Below are 12,111 nucleotides of genomic sequence, written 5' to 3'. Positions count from 1 at the left end.
GGCTTCAGTAAAACGGTTTATAGTTCTCCCCACAGCCTACAGTAACAGATGCTCCCTCTCTGTGCCCTGCAATGAAAGTGAAAGCTTAAAAGACTAACACAGTGATAACAGTGATGACGACGCCAAGAGTCAATCAGCGAGGCCCAAGACAACACCCCCTTATAAGATTTGTCTAGAAATGTTATTTACACTTCTGCCAGTAAATAGCATACATGTCATACTGTAGAAGATAATAGTTAACACCAAACGTAAAATTTATAAAATACTGTTTGTCCTACTGCAAAAAAAAATAAAAATAATAAATAAATCCACACACACAATAAATAATCTAATACTGGCATGCATAGGAAATAACTTCTCTACCAGGTTATTTATTGCAACGGTGTTTGTCAAAAATCAACTTTAAGACAGAAAACCTAAAAGCTGATTGCTAGTGGCCAGGCAACTGAATGTCTGAAGGAGAGACTGGTAGACAGATTTCTTTTTTCACTTTTTATTTTGAAGTATTTCATATATATAAGAGAATATAGCTGGTAATTATGTAAAATATAAAGAATAATACTAAAATGAACAGTTTAGGAAATAGAACAGTATCAGTATTTTAATGTCCCCTGAATGTCCCTCCCCAGGTTAATCTGTTTCTATTGCCTCTTTTCAGAAATGACAATAATTTTGATTTTTATCTCAATCATTGAAGGGGAGACTTTTTGCTTTGTACTCTTTTGTTTAAATTCTGAAGCATGTCAAGATATAAATTATACAAAAATAAATTTTAAACTAAAAACCAAGACAAAATAATATTAAATTAGATTATTTATTAAATTAGTATTATAACAGAGGCAAAAACTCCTCTACAGAAATTTTTCTTTTCGTGACTGATGTTTCCTTTCAAATGGCCATAGAAAATAAGTTGCCTGCAGCTCTATGCCTATTTACCCAGCTGTCAACTGCAATGAACTTAACTATTATGTATGGGAATAAAACTCTCAGAATTCTGGAGTTAAACATTTTGCCTAGGAAAGGGATCAATTAGCTGGTGCAATGATTTTATCTTAAAGTCTTCATTAGTGTGTTTGATATTCACTTCTTAAAACATAAATTAAGCCTGCATGATTTAATGACAGTGGATCATTTATCCGATTTACTTCTGCATCATTCAATATTTCATGCCTAATGAAAGACATCGTGGTCTGATGTCAGCAGTTGGCTATTTGAATACTCCATCATAGGCAGCGTGACCTTTCAGAGCTGTGGGTTGTTTATATGAGATAATGAGCCAGGTTTTTCCAGTGACTGAGTTAATCACGGTTGGCTTCTTAGGAAGCAGCATTAACTCCTTTAGGGGAAAATGCTGTACGTCACTGCCCCAAAGTGTACACAGCTCTCCATTGACTTATACAAACGAATATCAATTTCATAATCAAAAACAACAACAACAAAACAGAGTCTGGGACATTTTTGTCTTTAAAAAAAAAAAATTAGACTGATTTTAGTCTAGGTCCGTGCCAGATGAAAAATTTCTGAAAACAACTCTGGAACCCTTGGAGCAATTAAAAAATTGGACTCTTGAATTACCAATGCTAAGCATTAAGTAAATTTCCCATGTGCATGCCAAGTCATTAAGTCAAAAGTAACGCTGCCATCATGGGCTAATATTGGCTGAATGCTTTCTATTTGCCAGGCACTGTTCTTGGCACCAAACCTGTCATTCCATATACTCCTCACAATTCTACGAGGTAGGTATCACCATCCCAGTTTTCCAGGTTAGGAAGCTGAGGTCCAAAGAGGTTGCATATCTAGTCCAAGTTCACACATTTACTACATAACAGAGCCAGACAGTCTGGGTTGTTACATAATACCTACTCAGACATTTGGAATCTGTGTTTTACATAAACTTAGCACTCTAGCTGTCACCCAAATCACCTATAATCCCATCTAATATGGGTTTGACCCTGGGGAAACTTGCCTATTTCAGGAAAAAGAGAGGAGGGAAGAAGGAGAAAAGGCTCTTGGAACCTTCTCCTAGGCTCACTTCCAGTCCGTTGGCTACTTTTTAGTTCCACATGGAATTAGAAAAAGTGACTGTTAGAGATAGTGATGCCTATTGGTCCTGCCTTGTCATGTGTGTGGGCATGTTGTGTCTATGTATTCATTTAGTCAACCAATTTTTATTGAGTATCTTCTGTGTGCCAAGCATTGTGCATGTACAGGGCAGTAGCATTTTACATAGGAAATGCATCCCTGAGAGTTTCTTACAATGCACAATTCAGATAACCTTAACAAAAGAAAGCAATGTCTGCTTACTAGCTAGAGTAGCCATGTAGCAAAGGTAGAAAAACAGTTTAAAATTCACTTCACTTGACAACTTAAAATTATGGGATTCTTAATCAATTTTTGAAGAGATCTGGGAGTAGGGAACTTTTTTATCCCTAAAGTGAGATTTATTAGCATTTTATATTATACTATTTGAAATGTGCATAAAATGCAATCATGTTATCTGTATATCGCCTGGAATATTGTCTTGGTGACTAAGGAACCCAGAAATACTGTGGAAACTGCTGCTACTGTCACCATATTCACAGACAATAGGGAGAGATTTCTGGAAAATCCCTGCAGTCTGGCCTCTCTGGATTTCCTGTGGATACCTACAAACTTCACTAAGTGTTGGGAGATTCTTTAGTGGTATATGAAACTAAGTTTCAAGCAATATCAAGTTTTCTCTTAACAAACCATTTTCAAGTGTATTTAAAATGGCCTTAGTTCAAGAAGTTTCAAGAATCCTTTCTTGTTGTAGGTCTTGGCCAGTCTGCGAACTGTACGAAACAACTTTGCTGCATTAACTAATTTGCAAGATCGAGCACCTAGCAAGTAAGATATCCTTTTTTCCCCTCTTTTTGCTGAACTTTTATATAAGTTTTCTCAACTTGATTGAACCCAAGGCAATATGTTAGACTTCTCTGTGTTGTTGCCACGTTGTCTAACCGTGTATACTAAGTCATATGATGTCCTGTTAATTTTCTATAAATACTTTGTGGTGATGGTTCTAATATCAGAAATGAAGCAGTATGACAAATAAATATGGTGATTCCATCTGTCAGAAATCATCTGGCATGATCAGTTCTCTGCCCAGTTATTTACACTCAGGGTAACTTTATAGTTTTGGCTTACTTCATAAATTAACCGTGGGTGAATAATCTCATCACACCTTAAGATCAGCTGAAAGTCATCCTCTCAGGACAACGATGATTTGGAGAAGTGACATCTCATAGCAAAGACCTTTGATTCTCCTGCTGTTACTGACTTTCAGATCAGCAGCATTCATGGAGCAATTAATAGAATTGTGGTTTATATGACAACAGGGAAAGCATTTGAAAGATGGGAAATGATTATCATTTCAGGTTCTTGATAAAGGCAAAAAAATCTAAAAAGATAAAAGTAATTTTTCAATATTAAATGGAAAACTGGTTTGCTGTTATTTCAATGTCCTTTTTTTAAAAAAAATCTGTTATTAATAAGAAATAAGATATTAAAATACAAACTTCAAATAATTTTCCAGAAGGAATAAAAACATTTAAATCAATATTAAGAGGATAGTGAATATAAGTATATTATAACTTTTTTTTTTTTTTTAAATGGAGTCTTGCCCTGTCGCCCAGGCTGGAGTGCACTGGCGCGATCTTGGCTCACTGCAAGCTCCACCTCCTGAGTTCACGCCATTCTTCTGCCTCAGCCTCCCGAGTGCCTGGGACTACAGGTACCCACCACCACACCAGGCTCATTTTTTTGTGTTTTTAGTAGAGACGAGGTTTCACCCTGTTAGCCAGGATGGTCTCGATCTCCTGACCTTGTGGTCCGCCCGCCTCGGCCTCCTAAAGTGCTGGGATTACAGGCGTGAGCCACCGCACCCGGATGGAACTACAACGTATCTAAGTGTATAACATTTCATAGTAGTTAGTACTTCTTAAAAACAATGAAAAATCTGAACTTTCCATTTCATAATAATAAAATTGACCTCCCAAATTCACAGTTTTTATTATCAAAAATAGCTCTGGTCATTATTCAAGTACTTCTTGTGATAGAAAAAAAAGTTTTAAAAAATCAATATAAATGTAACAATGCAAGTTATTGGAATGGAACCCATTAGATTCTGTTTTTCCAGATAATGAATTTTCACAGTCCTATTCTCTCAGCCCGAACACTTCTCATCTTCTTCTTCCTCTCTTCATCTACTGAGCTAATTGTCATTCATTCTTTGGATTGCAGCTTAAATAAAATTCCTTTTGGAGCACTGCCCCTGGCAATACCCAACACAGACACACTCACAAGCCCTAATCAAAGTGACGTGCCTTTCCATCTCTGTCTGGTTGTACCTTGTACCTGATTCCTGTGTTAGCACGTATCTCTCTGTGCTCCTGTTGCCTGTTTGTCTACTGGGATGCTCCTGAACACTGTCAGTTCCCAGTGAGTAGGAATGTAGTTGGTTCACATTTGTATTCCATGTGCCTAGTATAATACAGAGTCTTATCAGTCTGCAAAGGCCTGTTCACTGAAAGGGTAAAGTAGTAACTCAGCATGTAAAATCTGAGGGCATGCTTTGAGGTACCCTTTCATTACCAATCACATTTTCCATGTAACATGGCCGCACAATATCACACTGACCTCAGCGGCCCCCTTGGGCTTTGGGGATTTGGTAGCTTATAAGATCAGTCACCCCCCCCTTAGAAAGTCTCAGCTCTGCGGAAGAAATGAAGTTACTGGTTGTCACTCGCAAACTTTTTAGTCTTGAATTTTACCCGGGAAACTGGGATTTTTGTCTTTAAAAGGTGAACAAGAAACTCCGTTTATGCTTCCTTTATATATAGTCACCTGGATACCAGCATTTAAATCTGTGGCAGGCAGGCAAATAGTTGATCAGTCAGGCTCCAGAGATGATCTGAGGCCTGTTTCTCTGCAAGACAGAAGTTTTCAGCTGACATACAGGGACAGAACAGATTGAAATGGCAAGGAGGAGCTAGAAGAAAACAGAAAATCATAGCTTAAGCCTGAACTTCCTCTCTGCCTTGACAATGCCCAGGGTGACATCTAACCAAACAGTGTTATCTGGCAGACTCTAAGTAAAGGCCACTGTGGTCTTCCTTTTGGTCAATGCAAATTTGTGCCTCCATTGCTGATTCAAACCAAATCGGCTTCTTTGGGTATCAGAATAGTAGGATTCAATCTATACACGGCTAAACTCAACTCTGTTCAGCGAGAACAAAGTGCTGTAACTCTGCCTCATCACATGATGACCCTGGAGGAACCAGAACTTTCTCGCTAGGCACTCACAGAGCCGCTAGAACATTTCCAAGCTCATCCTTGGATTTTGTGGAAGGCATGTGCTGCTTTGCACAAGCCACTTTTTTTTTTTTTTTTTTTTTTTTTTTTTTGAGACGAAGTCTCTTCACTCTGTCGCCCAGGCTGGAGTGCAGTGGCATGATCTTGGCTCATTGCAAGCTCTGCCTCCCGGGTTCACACCATTCTCCTGCCTCAGCCTCCAGAGTAACTGGGACCACAGGCGCCCACAGCCACGCCTGGCTAATTTTTTGTATTTTTAGTAGCGACAGGGTTTCACCGTGTTAGCCAGGATGGTCTCGATCTCCTGACCTTGTGATTCGCCCACCTCGGCCTCCCAAAGTGCTAAGATTACAGGCATGAGCCACTGCACCTGGCCCACACATTGCTGACTTGTTAACACACTACTGGTTCCTGTCACCTTGGGTTTTTTGCTTTTGTTTTGCCTTTGTGATTTTTTATTCCACAAGTGAGTTCTGGCTCATTTGTCATTAAAGGAGGTATCGATGCAACCCTGGATCAAAGGATTAATATTTTCTGCTTGCCATTACCTGTTCAGATATCAAGTTCCTGAGTGCCAGTTAATTGTAGGATTGATAGTAAAAGGAGATAATCAGTAACAAGTCAACCATTTGGTTTTCCAAAACTGTAGAGTAGTGTAAAAATATTAATTTCATACCATTCCCAGACAAAATCAATGGTTTCTAAATTTTCACAGAGCAAGAACTAAAAAGGAATAATCAGGATATCGATTATTTGAATGATAAACTCTTAGCAAGAAGGTAACAGGTAACACTCTGTTCTGCACAGCAACACCCCATCTCTTAAAAAAATAAAGTTTTATTAGCCAAGCATGGTGACATGCACCTGTAGTCCCAGCTACTTGAGAGGCTGAGGTGGTAGGGGGAATCACTAGAGCTCAGGAGTTCAAGGCTGCGATGAGCTATGATCACACCACTGCACTCCAGCCTGGGCAACAGCCTGGGCAACCCTGTCTCAAAAAAAATTTTTTTTAATTTTAAAAAGAAGAAGATAATTACTGGTATATAGACCAGAGCTATTTCAGAGCAGTTGCTTAAAATATTAACCTTTTAGTTTATCGAGTTTAAATTCTCCCCATTTTTCCCCTAACCATTTTATTTTATAATTAAAAAAACTAAAAGAATTCAGAAGTAAAATTTGGTGCATTTTCAATCAAACACAAAATTTTAATCACAAACTGATACCAATAAACTTAAGAGCAATGAAAGGGAGCCAGAGGCTGAGTGGAACTAGTGAGAATTTACAAAATCCCAGGCTGCTTTCCCCAAGTTTCCCACACCCTGCTAAGAGATTCATCATCTCAGCAAGGCATATTTGAAGAGCCTGATGCTATCGGCACATATGTGAGGCTGTGCATACAGGTTCCACAAAAACATCTAAAACTAAGGCAACAAAGCAGAGCATAGGCCCTAGGATCACATTCATTTAGTTCAAATCTCAGCTTTGTTACTTAAAACTAGTTCTTCAAATTCTCAAAGTTTTGGTTTTGTCATTGGTAAAATGAGAACAATGAAACTTACTTCCTTAAGGCTTATCATGAGGATTAAATGAGATAATTCATTTAAAGTGCTTATTTTGCAATGTCTGATCCACAGGAAGTGTTTATTAAGTGTTAGCCATTGGTAGAGGCAATATATATATATAATTATTATATACCTTATATGTGTATCAGACATCTTTGAATGTATCTAAAAGTTTTTTAAATCATTATATTTTAAAAGCTGTCAATTACAAGTAATAACTTTATAAAGTTATATTTCAAAAATGTTGATGGATACTTTATAAATGATATTCTTTTCAACATAATTTATTAAGCACTGACTGAATACTGGATGCATTGTACTAGGCTGTGTAGGGAATATAAGTTAATCAGACAACATGCTTTTTTTTTTAACTTCAAGGGGTTTATAGTAATTTTGTGGAACTTGGCAAACATCTGAAAACTTAGAGAATACAAGATAGAATTTATTTAAGTACCTTTGGCTTAGAGTATTTCTAAAGCCTCTACTGTATCTATTTGGACAAGCCATTAATATACCTCTCTAACAAAGATATCAGAAATATAAGAATATAAGAAAGGAAATATAAGGAAACAGGAAAAAGTTCAAATAGCTTCTCTAATTATAAGATAGTTTACAATAAATCATTCACTTCTAATAATGTACAGGCAATCATGAGAATATATGCCAACAATAAAAATTTCTTAACCCTGCATTAGGGAAAGCAATTATACATTGACTGCTTTTTCAAATTCAGAGTCTGTACGCCCTGGCTTCAGTCAATAAAATCAGTAAGAATTTCCTCTTCTCTCATGTCCCAGTGACATTTACATCAGCTTTATTTACCCCAAGTCAATCACTGTGAGATTTTACTGTTTTCTTTTTGGACATGTGTGATCTGAGCCATAATACAAAGAACGCCTAGGGACTTGTCTGGCTAGTCTGAAAGAAATCATTTGCATGTCCAAACTTAAAAATAATTCTTTAAAGTAAAAGGCTGTATCTGAAATGACTCAGAGAGTGATCAAATCAACAAGCCCCACATATTTACTGCTTTGTATTTTTCTGTCTTTGTCAGAAGATCACCCATGTGCAACCAACCATCCATCAACAAAGCCACCATAACAGGTAAGAAAGATCTGGAGCTTATTCTTCATGTGTCTAGGAAGAAACCATTTCTGCCAAAAGTCAATATAACACCAACACCAATTTCATGCTGCAATTTGAAAATGTTAAAGAAATAAATTCTTTCTCCTCTACATTATCATTTCTATCATTGATCTCACAAATTGTCTAAGCTGTTATTTGGAAAATTTTTACTGGTTTACATTTTTTTACCGATGTACATTATTTTTAACCATTTAACTATGTGCTTATACTCATTTGAGCATTGCTCTGGACATTTGTATTTTGAGAGATGGTGTTACTTTCAAGTCGCTTCCCATTCTGGTTCCACACATGTGTTATTAGCATGATATAATATGTCATCATTTAGTTTAATAAGAGTGAAGGCATAAATAAAAGGAGTAACATGTTGGTTCGTCAATATCTCACTTGTGTGTAGGAAGGAACATTGTTTCAGTAGTCCAATAAAGAACTGAGAGAGCTGAGAAGAAACTCAGTTTGGGAGGGGAGAGAAGTTAATATACAATACAGAAAAAAGTTCAATGAGATCAAAACACAGGGATCTATAAATGTTTGGGAAAGAAAAATAAGAGGAAAGATGAGAGAAGTCAAGTGCATAAAAATAAAATTATCTCAATTCCTATTAGTCTGTTTTAGGCACAGAACTTGACCCCAACTGAACCAAAAACAGAATGCATGATCTCATTTTGCTGAACCTGAAACCAAATTGAACTCTTTTGACTATTTCTTGAAACCCCAGTTGATTCATTAAAATAATGGCCTGGAAAAGAAAACCTATGTTTTCTAAAATTGTTACCAGAAGAAAATTAGCATATTCTCAAAACTAAAATATTCTTCATTGGGTTCAAGTGTCTTCCTTTAGCTCCAACCTATAATGTGCTAAGGAGCTCTTATTAAGTTATTAGTGAGTACACTTTGGTTGAAATTTAACTTTATCTTGTCCAGATGTCTGTTTCTGTTTGTGGACACCACATTAGAGTTGATTCTGGTATCATTGTTAATGTCATCTTTTCTGAAAGTCATCAAGTGGAACTTATATTTCAATGAATGTTAAATTATTGATTCTCTTCTTCATGTTTCTCTTTCAAAATATTATTGGTGATGACTTCCAGTTATCATTTTATAGTACATATATGGTTAACCAGTTTTGTTCTTGATATTGATCAAGAAATGAACAATAGGGCCAGGAGTGGTGGCTCACGCTTGTAATCCCAGCACTTTGGGAGGCCGAGGTGGGTGGATCACTTGAGGCCAGCAGTCCAAGACCAGCCTGGCCAACATGGCGAAACCCCATCTCTACTAAAAATACAAAGCTTAGCGTGGTGGTGAGCACCTGTAATCCAAGCTACTTGGGAGTCTGAGGCAGGAGAATCGCTTGAACCCAGGAGGCAGAGGTTGCAGTGAGCCAAGATTGTGCCACTGCACTCCAGCCTGGGCAACAGAGTAAGACTGTCTCAAAAAAAAAAAAAAAAAAAAAGAGAAAGAGAGATGAACAATAAAAATTCCTGTATGCGGAGGGCGGAGCAAGATGGCCGAATAGGAACAGCTCCAGTCTCCAACTCCCAGCGCGAGCGACACAGAAGACCGGTGATTTCTGCATTTTCAACTGAGGTACTGGGTTCATCTCACTGGGGAGTGCCGGACGATCGGTGCTGGTCAGCTGCTGCAGCCCGACCAGCGAGAGCTGAAGCAGGGCGAGGCATTGCCTCACCTGGGAAGGGCAAGGGGGAAGGGAATCCCTTTTCCTAGCCAGGGGAACTGAGACACACAACACCTGGAAAATCGGGTAACTCCCACCCCAATACTGCGCTTTAAGCAAACAGGCACACCAGGAGATCATATCCCACACCTGGCCGGGAGGGTCCCACACCCACGGAGCCTCCCTCATTGCTAGCACAGCAGTCTGTGATCTACCAGCAAGGCAGCAGTGAGGCTGGGGGAGGGGCGCCCGCCATTGCTGAGGCTTAAGTAGGTAAACAAAGCTGCTGGGAAGCTCGAACTGGGTGGAGCTCACAGCAGCTCAAGGAAACCTGCCTGTCTCTGTAGACTCCACCTCTGGGGACAGGGCAATAACAAACATAGCCGAAACCTCTGCAGACGCAAACGACTCTGTCTGACAGCTTTGAAGAGAGCAGTGGATCTCCCAACACGGAGGTTGAGATCTGAGAAGGGACAGACTCCCTGCTCAAGTGGGTCCCTGACCCCTGAGTAGCCTAACTGGGAGACATCCCCCACTAGGGGCAGTCTGACACCCCACACCTCACAGGGTGGAGTACACCCCTGAGAGGAAGCTTCCAAAGCAAGAATCAGACAGGTACACTCGCTGTTCAGAAATATTCTATCTTCTGCAGCCTCTACTGCTGATACCCAGGCAAACAGGGTCTGGAGTGGACCTCAAGCAATCTCCAACAGACCTACAGCTGAGGGTCCTGACTGTTAGAAGGAAAACTATCAAACAGGAAGGACACCTACACCAAAACCCCATCAGTACATCACCATCATCAAGACCAGAGGCAGATAAAACCACAAAGATGGGGAAAAAGCAGGGCAGAAAAGCTGGAAATTCAAAAAATAAGAGCGCATCTCCCCCGGCAAAGGAGTGCAGCTCATCGCCAGCAACGGATCAAAGCTGGACAGAGAATGACTTTGACGAGATGAGAGAAGAAGGCTTCAGTCCATCAAATTTCTCAGAGCTAAAGCAGGAATTACGTACCCAGCGCAAAGAAACTAAAAATCTTGAAAAAAAAGTGGAAGAATTGATGGCTAGAGTAATTAATGCAGAGAAGGTCATAAACGAAATGAAAGAGATGAAAACCATGACACGAGAAATACGTGACAAATGCACAAGCTTCAGTAACCGACTCGATCAACTGGAAGAAAGAGTATCTGCGATTGAGGATCAAATGAATGAAATGAAGCGAGAAGAGAAACCAAAAGAAAAAAGAAGAAAAAGAAATGAACAAAGCCTGCAAGAAGTATGGGATTATGTAAAAAGACCAAATCTATGTCTGATTGGGGTGCCTGAAAGTGAGGGGGAAAATGGAACCAAGTTGGAAAACACTCTTCAGGATATCATCCAGGAGAACTTCCCCAACCTAGTAGGGCAGGCCAACATTCAAATCCAGGAAATACAGAGAACGCCACAAAGATACTCCTCGAGAAGAGCAACTCCAAGACACATAATTGCCAGATTCACCAAAGTTGAAATGAAGGAAAAAATCTTAAGGGCAGCCAGAGAGAAAGGTCAGGTTACCCACAAAGGGAAGCACATCAGACTAACAGCAGATCTCTCGGCAGAAACTCTCCAAGCCAGAAGAGAGTGGGGGCCAATATTCAACATTCTTAAAGAAAAGAATTTTAAACCCAGAATTTCATATCCAGCCAAACTAAGTTTCATAAGTGAAGGAGAAATAAAATCCTTTACAGATAAGCAAATGCTTAGAGATTTTGTCACCACTAGGCCTGCCTTACAAGAGACCCTGAAGGAAGCACTAAACATGGAAAGGAACAACTGGTACCAGCCATTGCAAAAACATGCCAAAATGTAAAGACCATCGAGGCTAGGAAGAAACTGCATCAACTAACGAGCAAAATAACCAGTTAATATCATAATGGCAGGATCAAGTTCACACATAACAATCTTAACCTTAAATGTAAATGGACTAAATGCTCCAATTAAAAGACACAGACTGGCAAACTGGATAAAGAGTCAAGACCCATCAGTCTGCTGTATTCAGGAGACCCATCTCACACGCAGAGACACACATAGGCTCAAAATAAAGGGATGGAGGAAGATTTACCAAGCAAATGAAGAACAAAAAAAAGTGGGGGTTGCAATACTAGTCTCTGATAAAACAGACTTTAAACCATCAAAGATCAAAAGAGACAAAGAAGGCCATTACATAATGGTAAAGGGATCAATTCAACAGGAAGAGCTAACTATCCTAAATATATATGCACCCAATACAGGAGCACCCAGATTCATAAAGCAAGTCCTTAGAGACTTACAAAGAGACTTAGACTCCCATACAATAATAATGGGAGACTTCAACACTCCACTGTCAACATTAGACAGATCAACGAGACAGAAAGT

General features: G+C 39.1%; 1 protein-coding gene across 8 annotated transcripts in view; it reads left to right on the top strand.

Moving 5' to 3' along the window:
• PDE4D (phosphodiesterase 4D) overlaps positions 1-12,111 on the top strand; it is a 1,577,486-nt gene that overhangs the window by 1,358,062 nt on the left and 207,313 nt on the right. For all 8 annotated transcript variants that reach the window (XM_078004763.1, XM_078004764.1, XM_028850059.2 and 5 more), the window contains 2 exons: positions 2,795-2,868; positions 7,951-8,000. In XM_078004763.1, coding sequence (XP_077860889.1) covers positions 2,795-2,868; positions 7,951-8,000 — 124 coding nt within the window. The remainder of the gene's footprint in view (positions 1-2,794; positions 2,869-7,950; positions 8,001-12,111) is intronic.

Source organism: Macaca mulatta, chromosome 6, assembly GCF_049350105.2.
Source record: "Macaca mulatta isolate MMU2019108-1 chromosome 6, T2T-MMU8v2.0, whole genome shotgun sequence".
Classification (NCBI taxonomy): Eukaryota; Metazoa; Chordata; class Mammalia; order Primates; family Cercopithecidae; genus Macaca; species Macaca mulatta.
This window is presented reverse-complemented; position numbering and strand designations above follow the sequence as displayed.